This window comes from Stegostoma tigrinum, chromosome 3, assembly GCF_030684315.1.
Source record: "Stegostoma tigrinum isolate sSteTig4 chromosome 3, sSteTig4.hap1, whole genome shotgun sequence".
Taxonomy (NCBI): Eukaryota; Metazoa; Chordata; class Chondrichthyes; order Orectolobiformes; family Stegostomatidae; genus Stegostoma; species Stegostoma tigrinum.
In genome coordinates this window covers 14,303,046-14,326,083 of record NC_081356.1, presented here as the reverse complement: position 1 = coordinate 14,326,083, position 23,038 = coordinate 14,303,046, and the positions used below count along the sequence as shown (strand labels likewise).

Sequence of the window (23,038 nt, the reverse complement as noted above, 5' to 3'; positions counted from 1 at the left end):
GCAAATGGCAGTAAAATGACTGGTAGAGCAAAGTGTGCAGAGGGATATAGATAGGTCAAGTGAGTAGGAAAGGGTCTGTAAGGTGGGGTACAATGTTTTTAAATGTGAGGTCATCCATTTTGGTAGGAATAACAGCAAAGTGGACTATTATTTAAATGATGAAAAATTGTACCATGGGTGCATTGCAGAGGGGCCTGGATGTCCTTGTGCATGAATCATAAAAAGTTGGTTTTTCAGGTGCAGTAGGTAATTAGGAAGGCACATGCAATATTATCCATCATTGCTAGAGGGATAGAGTTTAAAAATAAGAGGTTATACTGCAGCTGTATAGGGTGCTCGTGAGGCCAAATGGTAGTACTGTGTAGAGTTTTGGTCTCCTTACTTGAGAAAGGATATACAGACACTGGAGAAGATGCAGAGGATGATAATTAGGTTGATTCTGGAACTGAGTTGGTTTATGAGCAGAGATTGAGTGGACTGGGATTATACTCATTGGAATTAAGTAGGTTAAGGAAGTTTTATAGAAACATATTAAATTATGAAGGAAATAAATAAGGTACAAGCATGATAGTTGTTTCCATTGGAGAGTGAAAATAGAACTAGGGGCTATAGCCACAAAATAAGGGAGAGCAGATTTAGTACTGAGTTAAGAAGGAACTCTTCACCCAAAGGGTTGTTAATCTGTGGAATTCCCTGCCCAGTGAAGTGGTGGAGGCCATCTAGTTGAATGTTTATAAAGCAAAGATAGATAAAAAATTTTGAACGGTAAGGTTTGTGGTCAGTGTATGGGTAAGTGAAGCCAAGTCCATGAAAAAGTATTAGCTGTGATCTTATTGAATAGCAGGAGCAGGCTGAATGGGCCAGATGGCGTACTCCTGCTCCTATTAAGGAAGCCAAAAAAAAACTGGGAAATCACAGCGGGTCAGGCAGCATCTGTGGAGAGAGTGCAAACTGATCTTTCGCGTCTAGTGACCCTTCTTCATTGGTTTTATGTATTGGTTTTAAGGATAAATGTTGCTCTGGCAGGGAATTTGCGGTAGAGGTGAGGGGGGATGGTTGGGGGGGGGGCAAGAGGGGAGATCGTGGGGGCGTGGATGATGGGAGTTGAGGGGAGATCGTGGGGAGGGGAAGAGGGAGTGGGAGGGCAAGTGAAGGAGAAGGTGAGCGTCGTGGGGGTGGGGTGTTGTCGGGCTTTAGACGGAATTGTTAGGCTTTAGGGACGGGTACTGGTTGTCCGGGGGAGGGGGGAGATTTAGGGGTAGGGTTTGGCGAGTGACGGAGGGAACTATTTGGGGAGGGGGGAGTGGAACTGGTCGAAGTGGTGGGTGGGATGAGAAACCTGGATATGGGGGTGGGTGGGTGGAGACATTGGTGAGTGACGGCCCGCTGGGGCGGTTGCTGTGAGGAGGAAGAGGCAGCGGGCCCGCCTCTCGCCCCGGGGACACACTGATCCGTGAAGGGAACAGGCGGCGGCGGGGTTCGGTCGGTCCACTGTCCGGCTGGAGGGGTGAGCATTGGGTCCTCGGGTGGCACCTGCGGCTCTTCTATCGGCCTCATTTCCCACTTTGGCCTTGTGTCCCTGACCTTCCCCATCTTCACTGTCTCTCTGTCTCTGACTTGTGCTGGGATCGACTCCGTCTCCTCTTCATTCGGAAATAATTAAATTACGCTTTACTTTTTTTTTGTACAATAATATTAGTAGAAATTGAAAATGTACAGAAACCGCGGCATCAAATTAAATAATCTTTTACATCCACAAAACTTCGTTTTAAGCTCCCCGTCTGCAAAGGAACGCATTATAATTTATTATTAATTTTGGTGTAGCTGAGCCCAGGGAATGATTTACTTGTTTTTTGTTATTTTGCGGTGAATTAAACATTGGTCTGAAAGTTCAGCCTGAGCTTAGTTCTGGCAGAAGGATGCCAGTGGAAATGTTTTGATTTATGATTAAATAATGGTATGATGAAAAGTGTTGTACAAATAGAAATCTTTGATTTCGTTTTGAGCATTAAACTGTGACAGTCTGGGTTTTTTTGTTCAGTGTTGGTTCAGTTAATTGTACTGTGCGTCAAAAGTTAATGGTTCTAGCCTCACTGCAACAGTTTGAGGACGTAATTGAAGCTGGTAACCCTGTGTATTACGGACGGAGTGTTTTTTCAACGAGACATTAAGTTGAAACTCCAACTGTGTTCAAAAACATAAATTCCCATTGCACTCTTTACTCACGGAAAATCCGAAGAGGTTTCACCAACACCAGTGCCAACAAGACATCTTAATTATTTAATTGACATTCTTTTTTGTGCAACTTGATTGCAGCAATGTTCCCACTGTTCAAAAGTGCTGTACTTTCAAGCATCCTTTGTTTTGTGAATGCATGACTTTTCGTGAAGCAGAAGCCAATATTGCCGCAAAATATTCAGGAAATAAAGGACACGTGCTCACAAAGAAGGAAATGATTTCTATTTGTATAGCACCTTTCACAATCTTAGCATCGTGAACTATCTCTCAGCCAATGGAGAAGTTAAAAGAGTTGTATTTCAGTTTTGCATTAAATCCGCTTCTCTAATCGGATTTCAGTTGTATATGTTTTGTTTTTCTTTCTGTCATTACTTCTTTGGTTTCAAGTTGGATTTGATTTCTTGTAGTCACATGTACCTAAATGCAGTGAAAAGTTTTGTTTGTGAACAGCACAGACAGATCATAGCAAACATGGACATACAGATTGTAGGGCGCTTGGAGCGAGGCATACAAGGTTGTGGCTGCGCAGGAGGTGTACAGAGCAAGATCAACATTATTTGAAGTTAGAGGGGTGAACAGCCTGTAGTTGTTATTCCATGTGCCTGGTCTTTTTTTGATGGCCTGAATTGCACACACAAAGGTGTTTCCTTAGTTCCATCACTTTCAGAGACAATCGTGGTTAGTGCATTTTTTGGGTACAGTTGTTGCTGAAACAATAGGGAAGCTGTTACAGGTTATGTGTATGGTTATATTTTTTATTTTGTTTTTATTAAACTAATTGTAAAGTTTTTAAGTTTTCATTGTGCTGATGCTGCTTCCATTAATTTTGTGAATTTAAATTTATATTTAACCACAATTATTAAATTACACCTATTTTGTATAATAGTGTAAGCAAGACGACTGTAGTATGACCTCTTATTTGGATGCATAAATGCCTACAAGGTTTTTGTTTCCGAAGCTTCTTTTCACTGGTAACTAGTTATTTAAAAGAACTTCGTTTCACTGTAGTTTTTGGGAGGCGTTCATGGGAACTATACTGTCTGAATGGAACCTCACTTACTTTCAAGTAGATCTGTGTCACAGGAGTATAGACAGTTTGCTTGCACAGGTATTTAACAAGGACCAGTTCTCCTACCACTGGCCAGAAGGTGTACTGTACTAGAAAATATTGACAACAGCAGATGCTCCCCTAGATTTGCGAACTTTATATTTTTCAGTGCATATATGTTCCCAAATGCTTGGACTGTTCCTATTTAGTGGCTACAAATTGTCTCTGTAAACACAAAATTTGCTTCTGACCTCTGAGCGTATGTTAATGACAGCCCTCCCTCCTTCTGCCTGTAGATTTGCTACTGCTTTCACATTATGGTATTGATCTATTTACCTCTGCTGAAATCCTTATCCACACGTGCAGCAGTACAACAAAGGTATTCACTTCACTTATTGGGAGGTGAACGCCTAGTGGTATTATCACTAGACCATTAATCCAGAATTCCAGGCGATGTTCTGGGGAAGGGTCACTGGAACTGGAATGTTAACTCTGTTTTCTCCTCCACAGATGCTGCCAGACTTGCTGAGCTTTTCCAGCAAATTTGTTTTTGTTCCTATGTTCTGGGGACCCAAGTTCAAATCGATGATCACTATGAATCCATTGTCTGTTGTTCAAAAAACCTTTTTGGTTCCTTTAGGGAAGGCAAATTGCATTCTTCCCCTGGTCTAGTCTACATATAACTCCAGATCTAATCAATGTGATTAAATCTTAACTGTCCTCTGGACAATTAGGGATAATTAATAAATACTGATCTAGACAGTGAAACTCCCATCCCATGAATGAATTTAAATTCAATCACACCCTGCTTTAAAAGCCAACTCTTCAAGCTTCAGATTAGTTTTGCCTTTGTGTCAACATTTTCTGGCATCAGATCTCTCTAAAGATTCCGCTATGTAATTTAAGCTGACACTTAAACAGCTTGAAGCTGTGACCTGTGGATAAGACAATAAACCAAGGTCTCCATCTGCCCTTAGCTAGTATAAAACCAGGGGAACTCTTCCTGCATGCTGGCTAACATGATTTTGTCACCAGTGCTGAAGCCTATAATCTGGCATTTATTGCATTGCTGATTATGTGAACTTTGTGTAAATTGGCTGCCTAGTTTCTTGCGCTATAACAGTGACAATATCTAAATCACAATTAGTTGACTGTAAAGTGCTTTGAGCATGGGGGTTCTCTTTGTATCAGTAATTTTCTTCTTCTAAATTTCTTCCTCCTTTTGGTGTCCACATGTTGCTGTCACCCCTTTAAAGCTGTTAGACCAGTTTTTAACTGAAATGCTTCATACTATTTTAAGTTTATATTGGCATTTACTCTTTAATTTCACCTTGCTTTTGAAGGTTGGGATATTTGCAAAAACAGATGAAGTCAAACAAGTATCAGTTATAATTAGTTGTATAATTCAGTCAAATAATAGTTTAGAATAATATATTTTCATATTTCAGGAAGATTATTGCACAATGTCCCAGATCCGGATTCCTGGAACTTCAGGATATGCTTTAATGAGTGATAAATCATTGGAGTTCTATAAGGACCCAATGCATTTTTGCAACAGTCGAATTCATAGCTATGGAAGCAGGGTTTTCCAAGCACGTCTCCTCAACAAACCAACTATATTTGTATGTTCAGTGAAAGGAATGAAAGAATTGCTCTGTGGTAAGTATTAAACTGTCAAACATTGGTGGAGGTCTTAATTAGTTTTGAATTTGACTGGAGAAGGTGGAGAAATGACAAGATCATATTACACCAAGTAGTGCCATAAATGGATAAGCTCATTAACCTGGTATAGACGATTTAATTGGTTGGATCCTGCTGAGTGAAGTTACGTTTTGAGGGTAAATTTATGCATGCTACCAGAATCAACCACAGCTTCAGGAAAGGCTTGTTAGAAAGTAGGAGCCTTCTCATTTAGTGGCCAGCAACTTCCAGAATCTTTATTGGTCTTGAGAAGGTGATTTGTTGGAGGGTTGAGACGGTCTCTTAAGTGCTCCTGTGTTGGTGTTCAAAGTTATTGTATTAGTGACAATGAATAAACAATAATTTATATTTCAGTTCGGGATGATTCTGAAATGCTGGTGCCCCCATTACTGTTCTTGTTCCACTGCAGCTCTCATTTGCCACTAGTGGAGGAGTGTTGGACATGGAGTCCAGGGATAGTGATTTTGGATTTTAACTTTCTTAGCATTCTACACAAGTCATAGAGATCCAGAGCACAGAAAGAAGCCGTACAGCTCATTGTATCTACACCAGTCAAAGACAACCACCTAATTCTAAATAGAGTTCCCGAGCGATTCTATGCACAAAACCATTGATTTAAACAACTGACTTAAATTTTCATAGCAGCCTTTTCTTTGATTTGATTGGCACTAACTTTAAATGTGGAGACTTGATCCTTCCCTTTCTATCTTACCACTTTCCCACAGTTGAGCCAGATTTCCTTCGCCCTTTGGACAAATGCTGGTTAAGAAGTGGGCAGTTTTGTCTTGGTGTTTGACAAGGCTATGAGAGCCATCAATGTAAACCAGTAAGTGGGATCCAGCCAGAAAACTTTGTTTTATGTGTGTTTTCCACTTTGTGCACGCACAAACTCTCACATTAAACCTCAGCCAACATTCAGTAAGGTCACTATCAGGTTAACAAAGTGTGGAGCTGGATGAACACAGCAGGCCATGCAGCAAAGGTGCTTGTTTTATTGAGGTGAAAATTTGATGTTTGTATTAATAATTTTCTCTAGGGCAATTACAGATGGACGGTATATGCTGGCATAGCAAACAAGGCTCATTTCCTATGAACCAATATTTGTGAAACAAAACTTATGCGCATGTTGCCGTTAAAACATCCCAGGGCATGTCATCTCACACAATACAGTACCCAGCCACCAAAGAAAGGATTGGTATGGATAGTGAAAACCTTCTTCAAAAAAAGTGGATTTTGAGGTGGATCAAATGGAAACAAATAAGCTTGTGGAGGGAGTTTCAGGATTTGCACTATATTCTGCACAGTTATGGATGTAGCTGTAGATTGTGGGGCAGAGGAAATTTGGGATTATCAAGTGGTTTGGATGAAAGAATGTGGAGTTGTTTGTGTATGACTGGAAATTACAGAGAAATGGAAGAATTGAATATTAGGATTAGATTTTTAAAATCAAGATGTCCCTGAAATGGGAGCTAGTGGAGGTGAGTGAGAACATGGATGGTGGGTGAACAGCATGTAACATGACTTAGGAAATGCACTCTCTGCTGTGAAGCAGCCTGGAATCTTGATCATTGTAACTTTGCAGATCCTTTGGGAAGTACTTAACTGGAACACTGGAAGGGAATAAAGTGTGCTTTGCTTGCTGCACTGAAATTGGCACTTTCTCAAATGAAACTGATTTGAAGAATAATTGATCTGCTCCTTTAACTAATTTAGTATCAATCCTTAACCAGAAACTAGTTCTTAATGAATACTGGTGAATGGTTTCACTTTAATGTGACGTATGATAGGTATGCAGAGTTTCAAAGATTAAAAGTGACCTAAAACTTGTAAAGGTGTTAAAACACAAGAACTTGGAGCAGGGATAATGGGAACTGCAGATGCTGGAGAATCCAAGATAATAAAATGTGAGGCTGGATGAACACAGCAGGCCAAGCAGCATCTCAGGACCACAAAAGCTGACGTTTCGGGCCTAGACCCTTCATCAGAGAGCAGGAGCAGGAGTAGGCAGTCCAGCGTCTTGACCCTGTTCCGCCATTTGATACGATTATGGCTGACCTCATCTCGATCTTAACTCCAGTTCCCTGCCAGCTGTTCATAACCTTTCCACCCATTGCTAATTAAATATCTATTCCTCAAATTTATTTCATGTCCCTATCTTAGCAATTCTGGGATAATGAGTTCCATAGATTGAAGACCCTTTCGAGAGAAGTAAATTCTTCTCATCTGTTTTAAATCTGTTACCCCTTATCCTTAAACTCTGACCTATCGTTCTCGATTTCTCCATATGAGGAAACATCCTTTTTATGTCTACATTGTCAGTACCTTTGTCATCTTGTATACCTCAATTAGATCTCCTCTTATTCTTCTAAACTCCAGAGACTATAGGCCCGAACTGCTCAATCTCTCTTCGTCAAAAGTCACACGACACCAGGGTTATAAGTCCAACATGTTTTGTTTTGAAATCATAACCTGGTGTCTTGTGACCTCTGACTTTGTCCGCCCCAGTCCAACACTGGTACCTCCACCTCACACTCTCGTCACGAGACAGATATATCTTCTGTGCAAATCTAGTGAACCTCCAATATAACTATATCCCCTCTCAAGTACAGGAACCAAAATTACACAGTACTCCAGGTGTGGTCATGCTAAACCAATTAATTCCAAAATTCCATTTGTTTTCCTTATTACCGTCACATTAACTTTCTGATATTCATGCACAAGAACACCCAGATTCCTCTGCATGGAAGCACAAAGTACTCTGAAACTTACGAGTATGTATAAGTGATTGGGTTGATATGGTAAAGAGAGATAATGTTGTTTCCTCCTTTGGGATAACTCTGCATTGATTGACATCAAGATAATAAAATGTGAGGCTGGATGAACACAGCAGGCCCAGCAGCATCCCAGGTGCACAAAAGCTTTTGTGCTCCTGGGATGCTGCTGGGCCTGCTGTGTTCATCCAGCCTCACATTTTATTATCTTGGATTCTCCAGCATCTGCAGTTCCCATTATCATTGACATCATTCTGTGCAAGTCACAAAGTCAGGAGAGTTGAAGATGCAGCCTTGCTGAATCTGTGTTGGTATTACTGTCAGTCCTGAGTTACTGATACGTTAATTTGGCATAAAAAGTTACTGTGACAATTTGATCTTCTTGGCTTTTTGGATGCTTCGAGCAGATCGGACTGTTAGTATATTTTCTTCTATTGAATGCTCAATACACAAGCAACAACAATTAAAATCTGTAACTATATTGCTATACTAAACACAAATTATAATTTGATGTCCCATGGTCCTTTACAGAAGGGAATTTTAGGAGAGGTGAGTAAAAGCTTCTCCCTGTTTATTTCAGAACCCTCTCCCCATCCCCCTCTCTGATGGGTCTAGGCCTGAAATGTCAGCTTTTGTGCTCCAGAGGTGCTGCTTGGCCTGCTGTGTTCATCCAGCTCCACACTTTGTTATCAATGAGAGTTGTTCTAGGTTGTCTTAAAGTAGGAGAAAGAGGCATAGAAGTTGTAGACCATGGATTGTTGGAGAAGAAGCAGGCTGTTCAGCCCATTTAAATCTTCTGTGCCTCTCAATGAGATCATAACTGATCGATAATCCTTTAGTCTGTTGACTTTGCTGTAAATCTTGATCTTGTTCCTGATTTTAAAAAGGTAAAGAACTACTCTGAGAGAAAAAATATCTTCCTTATCTCTCTTTAAAAAGTGCTCCCTCACTTTGAGATTATGCCATCTGGTCCTAGACTCTCCCAGAAGGAGAAACAACCTCTCTGCATCCACCCTGTCAAGTTTAGAAAGATAGTTTTAGAGCTTGTGCATAAATAACCGAATTCACGGTCCATTGTTGTGGTGTGGGCTGCAAGGGATCCAATGCATAGAGTCAGATTAGGAGTAGTCAGGAATTTTTAAAAATTTGGAGAAGTTTAACAATAGAGGAAAATCAATGTACAAATTTGAACACAGATGAACATTTTGAAATGATGTATTTGTAACTCAATGGAAACTATCAGCATTAGCTGTTGCAGAGGGGGGTGGGGGTGAGGTGCCCCTGATCAAAGTTGCTTCTACGCTATCTGTTATCTTTCTGACCTGATGTCCGAACCAGGCAGTTGACATACCCTTGTTTCATTGCCAGCACCTAGTCAGTTTCTGTTTTTGCTTTGATGTAACTCAAGGTGTAGAGCAGTGTTCCTGTTAAAATAAAATTCCAGTTGAATCAAAGTTAGTCTTCGCCCTAAGCCTGCACCAAAGTTCAAGTCCTACACTCCTTTCTAAGAAGTCTTTGCAGTTATTGATGTTGATCCACTCTTTCTGTTGTCAAATTTGAAATGTATAACTTTGAAATCAGTGGGAAATTTAAAAGTGCATTGGCCACAATTTTCCAAGACACTCTCTTCAGAAGTTGCTACTTTTGGATTGATGATTTGCAAACACCGCTGCATTATTTCAGAAGAGAAGGAAGGGAAACGAGAAACCTATTGACCTGTGACTTTTAATTAGGTCAAGGATATTACTTGAATTGTCATTAGGAACAGTGACTGAGTCAGCCATTGAACAAGTGTGAAATGATCTGGATCAGGAGGAGAAACTATCAGAGGGTCATAGCCATATTAAGCAAGTTGTAGACTGATGGATGGACTTCCGTGAGAGGAAGGCTGATGTTATTCACTTGCATCCAAAGAATAAATAATGCATTAGTCTTAAAACAGAGAGAGAGAGAGAGATGAAGAACTTTGGACAGGTCAAAGAAATTAATGTCCACATATACACACGACTGTGCACGGTTGCAAAAGTTAATCAAAGGCGAATGAAAAGTTGACCTCTTTCTCAACTTAGATTGGGAATAAAAAAAGGTTTCAGAAGGTTTAAACTGTCAGCCTTCAATTGTGCTGAACCTTGGTCTGACCACATCTGAAAGATCCTTGTGATTTGGGTACCGAATTTCAGAGAAAGTATCTAAAATTCTGGAGTACAATCTTAAAATCAAAGCCAGGCAATTTTTAGTGAAATCAGGAAGCATTTTGGTGATGGTGTCAGTCTCAAAGTTGCTCCATCAGAAAACTTAGCTGATATGCTGGGTCGGTTGAAACTTGAGATTGTTTTGTGTGAGGGTACCCTGGGGAATAGATCAACACGGATAAATGAACTGAGGTGTGGATCAACAAAGCCTTGAATATCAGAATAGAGTTAGGAGGCTGAGTGGCTGATTTCTATCTGCATGTCAGTTACCGCAAACTCTGTGGACAGACGTGAATGAACACTTTCAATTTGGAACATTATCCTTTTTGACCAAAATTTTTGTTTGATTTGCATTCTGAGCACCATTGATGAATGTCTGGATTTTGGGTGTCCCAGAGCAAATCACTGAAATCCTTAACGGAAGAATTTGTCTAGGACATTCAGAGAAAATAATGCTAGATTATTTTTTGGGCTGAACAGATTAACGAGTGTGTGAGTATGTGTGTATTTTGATAACACTTCCGTTCTGCCATTAAACACTTCCTGATTACGTTATTCACCTTTATTTGAATTATGATTATCTTAACCACAAAATTCACCAGGTTTCATTCAAGCTGACTGGTTACTTACATATCTGGGCATGTGTAGATCAGTAAATGGGCTTGTATTGGTAAAAGAACAAAAGCTGCCTGATGGTAAATACGTTTAATATGATGGCTAGCTCGGGACTGTTTCCATTATGTGTTGAGGATATGTAAACTATTGTTTCCCCAACTCTTTTAGACAATGCATGTCAATCATCATCATTCGTTGTGTGTATATAAAGGAAAACTTTTCTCTTTTTCCCTCTGCTTGTTGATTATAGAGTAGATAGCCAGAGACTTCTTCCCAGGGTGGAAATAACTATCATGAGGGCACATAATTTTAAGGTGATTGGAGGAAAGTATATGGGAAGTGTCGGAGGTAGGTTCTTTACACCGACAGTAGTGGGTGTGTGGAATGCACAGACAGCAGTGGTACTAGAAGCAGATACATTAAGGACATTTAAACGAACCTTGGATAATCAAATGGATGATAGTAAAATGAAGGGTATGCAGGTTAGTTGATCTTAAGTAGGATAATAGGTCAGCACAATATCTTGGTCTGAAATGCCTGTACTGTGCTGTGCTGCCCTATGTTATCTTACAATCCTAAGTGACTTATTATTTCTCCCTAGTACCCTGCATATTGTGACTTGTATCAGTGATAACGGAAACTGCAGATGCTGGAGAATCCAAGATAATAAAGTGTGAAGCTGGATGAACACAGCAGGCCAAGCAGCATCTCAGGAGCACAAAAGCTCCTGAGATGCTGCTTGGCCTGCTGTGTTCATCCAGCTTCACACTTTATTATATTGTGACTTGTGCTGGTTATGAAACCATGGGCAGTACTAGCTGTCAGTACCTCATCCAAAGTCCCCATCATTCTTCGGTGAACAGAGTTGTATAAAATCTCCAATCCCTTCCTCCCTGCTAGGAACCTATACCCTGAGGGTATTCTGGTTGGCGGCCCAGCTTCAAGAGGCTCAGTGCATTCCATTGAGGATAGATCTCTGTTGGAAGGGATGGGCTAGTAGATTTACCATTATCGGGTTGTTCAACTGCGAGACAAATTCCAGTTGGACCTCAGCCAATGTTGATGTTCTAGCATGGTCAAATGCTTTGTAGAAAACCCTGATTATTTTTCTTGGTAAAGATACTCTCAATTAATTATACCCTGCGCTGTCAAGATGTAGAGAACCTCCCCAGTTTATAGAACATAGAACAGTACAGCACAGAACAGGCCCTTCAGCCCACGATGTTGTGCCGACCATTGATCCTCATGTATGCACCCTCAAATTTCTGTAACCATATGCATGTCTAGCAGTCTCTTAAATGTCCCCAATGACCTTGCTTCCACAACTGCTGCTGGCAATGCATTCCATGCTCTCTCAACTCTCTGTGTAAAGAACCTGCCTCTGATATCCCCTCTGTACTTTCCTCCAAACAGCTTAAAACTATGACCCCTCGTGTTAGCCATTTCTGCCCTAGGAAATAGTCTCTGGCTATCAACTCTATCTATGCCTCTTATTATCTTGTATACCTCAATTAGGTCCCCTCTCCTCCTCCTCTTCTCCAATGAAAAAAGTCCGAGCTCAGTCAACCTCTCTTCATAAGATAAGCCCTCCAGTCCAGGCAGCATCCTGGGAAACCTCCTCTGAACCCTCTCCAAAGCATCCACATCTTTCCTATAATAGGGCCACCAGAACTGGACACAGTATTCCAAGTGCGGTCTAACCAAAGTTTTATAGAGCTGCAACAAGATCTCACGACTCTTAAACTCAATCCCCCTGTTAATGAAAGCCAAAACACCATATGCTTTCTTAACAACCCTGTCCACTTGGGTGGCCATTTTAAGGGATCTATGTATCTGCACACCAAGATCCCTCTGTTCCTCCACACTGCCAAGAATCCTATCCTTAATCCTGTACTCAGCTTTCAAATTCGACCTTCCAAAATGCATCACCTCGCATTTATCCAGGTTGAACTCCATCTGCCACCTCTCAGCCCATCTCTGCATCCTGTCAATGTCCCGCTGCAGCCTACAACAGCCCTCTACACTGTCAACGACACCTCCAACCTTTGTGTCGTCTGCAAACTTGCTGACCCATCCTTCAATCCCCTCATCCAAGTCATTATTAAAAATTACAAACAGTAGAGGCCCAAGGACAGAGCCCTGTGGAACACCACTCACCACTGACTTCCAGGCAGAATATTTTCCTTCTACTACCACTCGCTGTCTTCTGTTGGCCAGCCAATTCTGTATCCAGACAGCTAAGTTCCCCTGTATCCCATTCCTCCTGACCTTCTGAATGAGCCTACCATGGAGAACCTTATCAAATGCCTTGCTGAAGTCCATATACACCACATCCACAGCTCGACCCTCATCAACGTTTCTAGTCACATCCTCAAAGAACTCGATAAGGTTTGTGAAGCATGACGAGCCCCTCACAAAGCCGTGTTGACTGCATTTAATCAAGCCATGCTCTTCCAGATGGTCATAAATCCTATCCCTCAGAATCCTTTCTAACACCTTGCAGACGACAGACGTGAGCCTTACTGGTCTGTAATTGCCGGGGATTTCCCTATTTCCTTTCTTGAAAAGAGGAATTACATTTGCCTCTCTCCAGTCCTCAGGTACGACTCCAGTGGAGAGCGAGGATGCAAAGATCTTCGCAAGTGGCGAAGCAATTGCATTTCTCGCTTCCCAAAGCAGCCGAGGACAAATCTGGTCCGGGCCTGGCGACTTGTCAATCTTAATGTTTGACAAAATTTTCAGCACATCAGCTTCCTCTGTCTCTATCCATTCCAGCATGCACACCTGCTCTTCAAAGGTTTCATTCACTACAAAGTTCGTTTCTTTCGTAAAGACAGAAGCAAAAAACTCACTTAGGGCTTCCCCTACCTCCTCAGACTCCACACACAAGTTCCCTATGCTATCCCTGATCGGCCCTACTCTTTCTTTGACCATTCTCTTATTCCTCACATAAGTGTAAAATGCCTTTGTGTTCTCCCTAATTCGTTCTGCCAAGCCTTTCTCGTGCCCCCTCCAGGCTCTCCTCAGACCATTTTTGAGCTCCTTCCTCGCCTGCCTGTAATCCTCTAGAGCTGAGCTTGACCCTAGCTTCCTCCACCTTGTGTAAGCTACCTTCTTCCTTTTGACGAGAAGCTCCACCGCTCTCGTCGTCCAAGGTTCCTTAGCCCTTCTTGCCTGTCTCAGAGGGACATATTTATTCATCACTCGCAACAACTGTTCCTTAAACAGTCTCCACATGTCTATAGTGCCTTTACCATGGAACAATTGGTCCCAGTCCATGCTTCCTAACTCATGTCTAATCGCGTCATAGTTTCCTCTTCCCCAATTAAATATCCTCCCATTTTGCCTAATCCTCTCCTTCTCCATAGCTATGTAGAATGTGAGGCAGTTATGGTCACTATCACCAAAATGCTCTCCCACCACAAGATCTGATACCTGCCCCGGCTTTCATACGTTTACTAATTGTACCACTGAGGTACGCTACCTAAAGCTTTAAATAATTGCAAGTGTAAATGACTTTGCAATTTTTAAAGTGATATGGTAGTAATATGCTTAATAAAAACAAGACCTGCTGATGCTGTAAATCAGAAACAAAAACAGAGGAAGGACCTGAAACATTAACTGACTTTTTTTCTTCAGATGCTGCCAGACCTGCTGAGCTTTTCCAGCAACTTCTGTTTTTGTTGTTGTCGGTAATAATATGCTTGCTTTTAATTCCTCCTCCATAAGCTGTGTGCCAGTTACTGTTGTTTTCTGGTGTCAATCAAAAGCTAATACTAGAAAATACTTCTCCTTGAGTTTAGAAAAATGTTTAGTTTTTTCCCCACCAATCCCTACTTGTTAATATTTTAATTATTTGTGGACAGTTTCAAGCTGTATTCACTGACTGACAGGAGATGACTTTTGTTTTGTTCCAATGTTATGTGCACAACCAGAATTTGCCTGATACTTGAAAATGTCAGAAATGAGGATCCCTCTTCTGCTTTGTTTCAGTATCAGTTGGAGTCTCTACAACTTCAACTAACTTGCAGTCCTTGCCCTGTCTCCAGAAATCCCATTGAAGTTAGAGCAGGAGATTAGGAGGAACCGTGCAGCTGTTACAACCCCACGAGTGTAGTTTAAGCATGCAACTGAAACTGCTTGCAGTTGACAACTTATCTTGTGAACGCACTCAAGAAACCTGTAGCTGTTTTAACTCTATCAAAGAATTGCTTTTGGTAATAAGCTATGATTATGTAGTATTTATGTATTTACAGGTAGTGTACATCAATGGCAGACATGCGATTGTATTAATCCTAATAAACTTCTAATTATGCACAGCCACATGTTAATTTTCCTATTTTGTATAATACATCCAGATGGATGTGGTATTGAACAACTTAGGAATGTTCAGATACCTAATAAAATGTGCTGTAACTAACAATTATTGCTTTTGCAGCTAGGATATCAGTATTTGAAAAGGATCCTTCTGCAGTTATGCATGAATTGTATGGTGGCAATCTAGTAACAACAGATGGTAAGCTCATTACAAAAGTATATCTTTCTGAATATATACAAATGTGTATGGAGGACACTGAAGGAGAATGTTTACTGTCAGCTTTTCATAATTTGATGCAATTTATGTGTCACTATTTTGCAGAGAAAGTCAATGTCTTTGACACATCCTATACTACCTCTATGTGTAAGCTGTTTGGAGACACCGTCTGCTTCACTAATGGTATGTTCCAGTATTTGTTTGGAGGAAAGCAAGTATGATATTAGCACAGAGCTTCTAGGGGATGCAGTCAGCAAAATGCACCTAGAATGCCCCAGACACTGCTGGTTTGGCTAGCTAAAGTTTGCACAGAAACATGAGGAAAAGTCTGAATATAAAAGTACCCATAAATCAGTATAATCAGGGATCTTGATCATTGTTAATAAATTTGTGGTTGACCTGTGGCCTCCTTCATTGTCAGAAGGGAATGCGATTGGCAGGAAATCAGCAATTCTTCAATTTAGTGACTAGCAGACAATTGAAGCTGCACGGGTGCATCCTGCTGTGTTGCAGTTGACCAAATTTAGATTCAATATGACAGTATTTTAAATCATTGAGGCAGCAGTAACAGAATCACCACTTGTGTTATGCTTCAGCTGACTGACTGGTGCTGTTTTCACCTGCTCATGGGTTCCTGTGCACCGAGTACATTATGATCAGCACCTCCTGTATGAGTGCACTTGGTTGAACTTAGATGTTCCAAATGAGGATCGAAAATTTTGTGAGCTTTAACTTCAAGTGAGTGGCAGCATTTAGCCCCACAGAGAAGGTAATAGCAATGGATTTTCACCAGGGGTTGTAACTGTAATGTACTCCAAATGACTTTCTTGGGTCAGTGGTAATTAACTGTGCATGGAAGGTTTCTTGCTGTCTAAAGGCACCTTATTTCAGATGATGTACAGTGAAGGAAAATTTGCTGCCACTGCAGAAGAAGGGATGTTGAAGAGGATAAAGAGAGAATAAGCTACAGCCATTGTAAATGTTGGAAAGTCTGGGGCCTACAAAAATGTGAGCTGCAGCACCACCCCCCCCCCCCCCCCTGCCCCCCACCGCCGCTTCTCTTGGAAGAAACCTGGGCTCTTACTGTTGCAGTTTTGGGCCTAACGCTACCTTTTCCGGGCAGACCGTAGGATTGGTTTTAATTGAGTGAGTAAAATGGATGATTGGAACAGATCAACAGCCACAGTCGAGATGGGTTAGGCAAGGGAAATCCCAGGTTGGAGTGTTGTTTTATTTCACGTACAGCCCCTTCATTGGGTGGGGAGTTTCAAACTCAGTGGCTTTAAATATTTAGAAGTGGTTAAGAATTTAGGTGTGATTGTTATTATTTGACATAGAATTGTACAATTTCTGTATCTTTACACCATTTATCAAATTGCATTTATAATGCATTTTTCATTGACAGAAAAGCAAATCAGAGAAAACGACATGATAGGCAACCAGACCTGGAGAGTACACCAATTTTAGGATGGTGCCCAGGCTACTCCCAAAAGAAACCCGAGAGGTGACAAGTTAGGGTGTCCTTGAAGGTTTAAAGAGGGGAGGATCTGACCACTCGTTTATTAGTAGTGTGCATTGAGTGAGTAAGGATGAAGAAAAATTTTGTGAGAGAATGTGGAGGGTAAAAAGACATATTTAAGGTAGGGTAAGGTGGGGCCTTGGAAAAATTTCAAAGCAAGGTGAGAATATTGGACTGAAAATCTTGTCTTTGTCCAAACTTTGAGAGGATGCTAGTCATACAAGATGGGGCACTAGAAAGGAAGGGCAGATTACATCTGTAGCAACCTGTTTGAATGATCTGAAGCTTCTGGAGTGTTTTGGGCTGGAGAGTATTAGTAAAATCAATGAAGGTAGAATCCATTCAGAAATATTAGGGATGATAGTTCAGAGAAGCACTTTTAACAATAGAACTGACAGGGGAAGAGGTAACTCCATGCTTCTGCATGTCTTTGAATCAATGGAAATGAAGACAAAAGAAGAGAGAATCTGTCACTATGTATTGTCTTTTATATTCTCAGGATATTTTTATTCAGCCAATGAAGTGTAGTTACTGTTGTAATGTGGTAACCACAGCCAATTTGCATGTAACAAGCTTGCACAAACAAATAAGATAATCTGTTTTATGATAAATATTGTCCAGCAAACCAGGTTCTGTAGATTTTAATATTAATTGAGATAGAAACAGGATTCATCCATTCAGCAGTCAAGCCTGTATCATCATTTAGTTAGGTCATGGTGGTCTACACCTTGGCTCCATTTACGCACATTTGCTCCATATTCCTTAACTTCCATGTGCATCAATGTTCATTCATCCTAGCCATGTGTATACATCAGTTGAACACCGGCATAGTGCTTTGAGCAGTGGAGTAGGCCACAAGGTGGAACAGCCGTTGGTATACCTGTGGAAGCTGATGTCAGCCAAGTGGATCTGTTAAACCCTATCTCAGCTGCCAGTACCCTGTGCAACGTCACTTCTGTTAAAGCCACTGTTTTTCTGTGGGAGCTGTTCACATCACAGTCCAGTTTGAAGCAGTTGAGGTGGATACCCTAATATAATCTAACGCAGATTGCCACTGTGGCCGTCCTCTTTTTATAAAAGAAGGGACCCCTGAATATCTGAGAGGACATTTGAATCAGGGCTCTCTAAGAAATGATCAGTACTTCCATTTTGACAGTATCGAACTGTCAAAGAAAGGCAAGCTACACTCACTTCTCGCAGCTGTCACCTGCCAGATTCTGTAATTTAAAGGTCCTAACATCTACTTTGACAACTGCTGTCAAAGGTTAAGCATTGTAAGGTAAGTGTGATGTTGGCATACTGGGAGGACTGGGTGCCAGATTGGTAGGGGAATAGGCTGCCAGCTGAGGAGAGGGATAGAGGGCCTGAGGTAAGATGCCAATGAATGAGGGTTAGGGTGCCAGGAATGGAGGGTGTCAGTGGTTAGATACCAGCTGGTAGGATGTGGGGTTGGAAGGGAAATGCTTAAAGTGGGCAGCTAGCAAGGGGGCCAGTTAAATGATGAACTCATTAGCGTGTCTGGCAGAATCGGTTCTCGTGGGGGAGTATGGGTAAGTGTGTGTGTGTGCGTGTGTCAGGTCTGTGTTTGGGAGTTTGGGTTGGCTGGGTGTGGGGGAAGGTATTACTGGAGGTGGAGCTGAGGAAGGGGGTGTCAGGTCAGGGCATGGGAGATTGTAGCTGAAGGTGCCTGAGCTAAGTATGGCACGTGTTAAATAGTTACTCAGGACACATACATTTAACTTCTCTTGGGTAACTGTTTTTTACTTAATTTCATTGAATCCCACTGAATTCTCCAGTTTAAATGGAAACTTTTGAAGGTCTCCGGGTGTAGAGAGACTGCCCAGTGAAATTTTCAATTTTTTTGGCAATTCCCTATTATGGGGATTCCACAGGGTCCCCAGTCACAACTTCCTTGTATGCTAGAATAATGACTGGTCTGGGTCCTCTGACCAATGCATTTGTACTGTTTCTAGCAAGAATTGGAAAATATGTGGTAATACTTTAGATGCTGGCCTTTATTCTTTCAACTTATTTAAATTCATTTAATTATTTTAAATTATAATGGAATGTGGCCATCACCGGCAAGGCAAGTAATTTTTGTCCATCCCTAATGGCCTTTGATAGTTCGATGAATCATCTTGAACTGCAGTTTCTTTGGGTGTAGGATGGTACATGACCTGGAGATGCCGAACGTGTGCAGCCTTTATCCTTGTGGGATGAAAGATTGTTGATTTGGGAAATACTGTTAAAGAAACTGGTAAGTTACGACAGGGCATCTTGGAAATGGCACACAATGCAATTAAGGTGTGCTAGGAATGAGTATTTAAGGTGGTGGATGAGTTGTTAATCAAGAAGACAGCTTTGTCCTGGATGTTGCTGATTTTAGCGAGCTGCACTCATCCACCCAATTATTCCATCTGACTCTTGATTTAAGCCTTGTAAATGCAGAAAGCCCTTTTAGAATCAGATATTTAACATTCCCAACCTGTGACCTGCTCCTGTTGGCACAGTTATTTATTTGCAATTTTAAAAATTCCTTTTATCGGATGTGAGCATCATTTGGAATGGCCACCATTTTATTGTCTATCCCTAATTGACCTTGAATTGAGTGGCATGCTGGGTGATTTGAGAATTCACTTAAGAGTCAACCACAATGCTACTGGCCTGGAGTTGCGTGTAGAGGTGAAGATACTAGATTTCCTTCCCTAAGTAACTGGCTCACTAGTCAATGATATTTTCATTATCTGTATTAATAAGACTAGACTTCAATCTGCATTTTTTAAAATTCATTGAATTTAAATTCCATCTGTCATGGTAGGATTTGAACTGGTTTTCCAGAACATTGGTCTGGGTTATTTGTTTCAGTTACATTGCCACAATGCTACCACCTTTCTCCTATTTTGATCTGGTTCAGCCATGTTCCTGGACAGTGGTTCTACCAGGATGATGATGGTAGGGAATATGACTGCCGCATTGCCATTCAATGGCAAGGGCAGATGGCTAGGTTCTCTTTTTTGGAAATGGTCATTTACTGGCTCTCGAGTGAAGTCAGATATTTGCACAAGCATGAATTTTTCCAGATCATGCTGCATTTGGGCATGGACTACTTTGTTGTCTTGTTCTGAATGGTACATGACCTCATGTGATCATCAGTGACTCGTCCTACTTTTGCCTTTGTGAAGATCATTAAGTGGCTACAGGTAATTGTGCCAGGAAACTACACTTAAGAACTGCAGCAGTGGTACCTTGAGCTGTTTGGTCCCTGACACCATGACTTCTTCAGTGCTGGGTGGGACTGCAACCAATGGATGAGGTTCTCCTAATTTGAATAACCTTCAATTGTACTAGGCTTTTTAGTGCTACAGTTAGTCAAATTATTGCCTTAATTTCAATGGCAATCACTTTTGGAATTGAGGCACAGAGAAGTGAAATGTGTATAAAGAATCAAGCAAGATCCTGGCATAGTCACACTCACCAAGCCTTATTGCCAGTGTTCCAGACACTACCTTCACCATCACTGCGTATGTCTCGCCCCATTGGTGGAGGAGTGGGGTATGTTTGATAGGCAGTTGGAATCTACTGATTCCGGGGATCCTCAGTATTGACGCACTGTATCAGGCCAAACATGATTGTGGGAGCCTTCTGAACTATTACCTCCCTCAGTCTATGATTGAGAACCCCTTCATGTTGAGCACCTGTTGGAAGAAGCAATGAGGGTAGCAAGGTACAGAATGTGCCTTGGTTGGTGGAGTTCAGCATCCATGACGGAGTAACTTGGTAGCACATCTACTGTCCTAAAGGATGTGCCAGACTGTGCCTGTGGTGATTGAGCCAACCAGAAGACCAAGCTAATTTATCCCATCTATCCAAAGTGGAAGCAAGTCATCTTGCATCCCTAAGGAATATCTGGGGAGTAGGAATTGTGATTGCTCGTGGACAATTAACTAGCTAGAGGACAAGGGTTTGAAAATGTCCCCATACGTGACCATGCTGAATGTTATGGAGGGTTTGGTTAAGTGAAGTGAAATCCCTGGTACTCACTTCATAAGCAACAAGTAACAATTTATTTGTCTAATAGGGAGCACATTAACAGCACTACTAACAAATAAACAATTTCCACCCTTTTCCCCCCCCCATCTGCTAACTATTCCTGAACAAACCAACATTCTAAATGCCGTTCCAATAAATACAGGTACCACTTCTATAAACCAAAGGAATAAGGAAAATAAATAAAACTTAACCTGGCTGAAATTTCAAGCAACTGAGTCTTCCAGAATGGTCTTTGCCTTCTCTGCTGTTTTGCATTCAGGAATGCCTTTCTCTGTCGCATTCTTGTGTCAGGAATATTGGCTAAGAATGCTGTAGTATCTTCATTTAAATGGAGCCTACTCTCAGATCTTAGATTTCTGTGAGAACCAGTGACTTTGTCTTTCTTTGGAGCTGATGGCTGTTGAGAGCTTTTCTCTTGATAGATGGCAGTTGCTGTCACTTAGATTTTCAAATGCCCTCCTCTTTTATACCCGTGATGACCTATTAATTTCTTACAATAGTATTGGTCTGAGGTTGTCAAAATCATTAGATTTATATTTAATTGGGCTTCGGTACCTAGGGCCTGGTTTAATATAATTGGCTAAATTCAATAATCTGCTGTCTTAGTAAAAATGCTGCTTTGTCTACTAATAGCATAGCCTTTTGACACAATGTTTCAATTTCAAGAACTCCGTGCATCTGCTCCTGCCTGCTGACATTTTGTTTTAATCTCCAAGCCTTAAAAAAAAATCTTTTAAAGGGCTCATGCACTCTCTTCCCCTTACCGTTTTACAACAAATTCTAATGTCCTACCTTCCAATCCATAAGCACTATATCCAACTTCACAACAGTGAGTGTAATATATCAGTGCAAAACAAAACAGCTAAAGCATTTCCAACCATCTTCACACAGAATTGTCAAGTGGGTGGTCCATCTGTGCCTCCACTTGTAGTCACTGGCTAGTAACTGCCATCATACATACCAGTCAGCAGTGTGTTGGGAACTGTCGTCACAGATGCCAGTCTTTAGCCAATTTGATTCATTCTACATAATATTAAGAGGGAACCAGCAAAGCTTATATACCGTACTATCATCCTGAGTATACCTCTCCAAAGCTAGCTGTGTCCATGGCCAAGGTGCTCTGGCCATTGTTGAAGTTGTACATCTATTGATAATGTGGAATATTGCCTAGGTATGTCTTGTTTGCAAGAAGCAGGATAAGTCAAATCTAGCCAGTTGCCATTCTTTCGTTTTACTCTGAATCAGTAAAGTGTTGGAAATTGTTGTCGACTATCAAGTGGCAGTTGTGTAGCAATGAACTGCTTATTGTGTTAATTTTGGGTTCCACCAAGGTTCTGACTTTGTCACAGCCTCGGTGCCAATGTAGATAGGCTGACTTCCAGGCATGAGTTAAGAGTGACACCCCTGGAGGTCAGGGTAGCATTTGACAGTGTGGGATTTAGGACACCTAGCAACATTTGAAGACAATAGAAATTGGTTGGGTATGTGATGAAGTGAATCACTCCAGTGGTGGCAGTCATACCTGGCATAAAGGAAGGTGATTCTGATTGTTAGAAGTCAACTTTCTAAGCCCAAGGACATCACTGCAGTGGTTTCTTTTGGGTAGTGTACGAAGCCCAACCATCGTAAGTTGTTGTATCAATAACCTTTTTTCCATAAGGCCCGAAATGGATATGTTTGCAGTTGATTGCTCAAAGCCATTTGTGGCTGCTCAGATAGTGACACAGTCGGTGTCCACAAAGATGTTCAGGCTTCGGTTTGGTTGCTGGTAGGGCAAAAATCCTTACTTGCCACCTAAGTGGTAGGCAAATACCATCTCCGGCAAGGGATTGTAACCATCTTCACTTCAAGCTCATTGGCATTACTGTTCCTGAATTCTCCACCAACATCCTTTTTTTTCCTATTAATTCATGGGACGAAGGTGTCGCTGACCAGGCAGCATTTATTGCCCATCCCTAATTACCCAGAGGGCAGTTAGAGTCAACCACATTGCTGTGGGTCTGGAGTCACACGTAGGCCAGACCAGGTAAGGATGGCAGTTTCCTTCCCTGAAGGCCATTAGTGAACCAGATGGGTTTATCCTGATATGACCATGAATCCATTGTCAATTTAGATTCTTAATTCCAGATATTTATTGAATGCAAATTCCAACATCTGCCATGGCATGATTTGAACCCAGGTCCCCAGAACGTTATCTGAGTCTCTGGATTAACAGTCCAGTGATAATACCACCTAGGCCCTCACTTTCCACCAAAGATGGTGTGTCACATCTGACCAGCAACTGACCCGGTCAAGTCAAATAAATAATGTTACTACAAGAGCAGGTTAGAGGTACCTTTTGGTCAGTAAATCACTTCTTCCTTTCTATCT

General features: G+C 41.4%; 1 protein-coding gene across 6 annotated transcripts in view; it reads left to right on the top strand.

Moving 5' to 3' along the window:
• The first annotated feature begins 1,418 nt into the window (after positions 1-1,418).
• The window catches only part of LOC125451333 (uncharacterized), a 99,457-nt gene continuing 77,837 nt past the window's right edge, over positions 1,419-23,038 (top strand). For 3 of the 6 annotated variants that reach the window (XM_048528349.2, XM_048528345.2, XM_048528344.2), the window contains exons 1-4: positions 1,419-1,507; positions 4,735-4,945; positions 15,004-15,081; positions 15,205-15,282. In XM_048528349.2, the coding sequence (XP_048384306.1) occupies positions 4,750-4,945; positions 15,004-15,081; positions 15,205-15,282 (352 nt within the window). In that variant the 5' untranslated portion in view covers positions 1,419-1,507; positions 4,735-4,749. The remainder of the gene's footprint in view (positions 1,508-4,734; positions 4,946-15,003; positions 15,082-15,204; positions 15,283-23,038) is intronic. The other 3 variants (XM_048528346.2, XM_048528347.2, XM_048528348.2) reach the window with 3 other exon arrangements.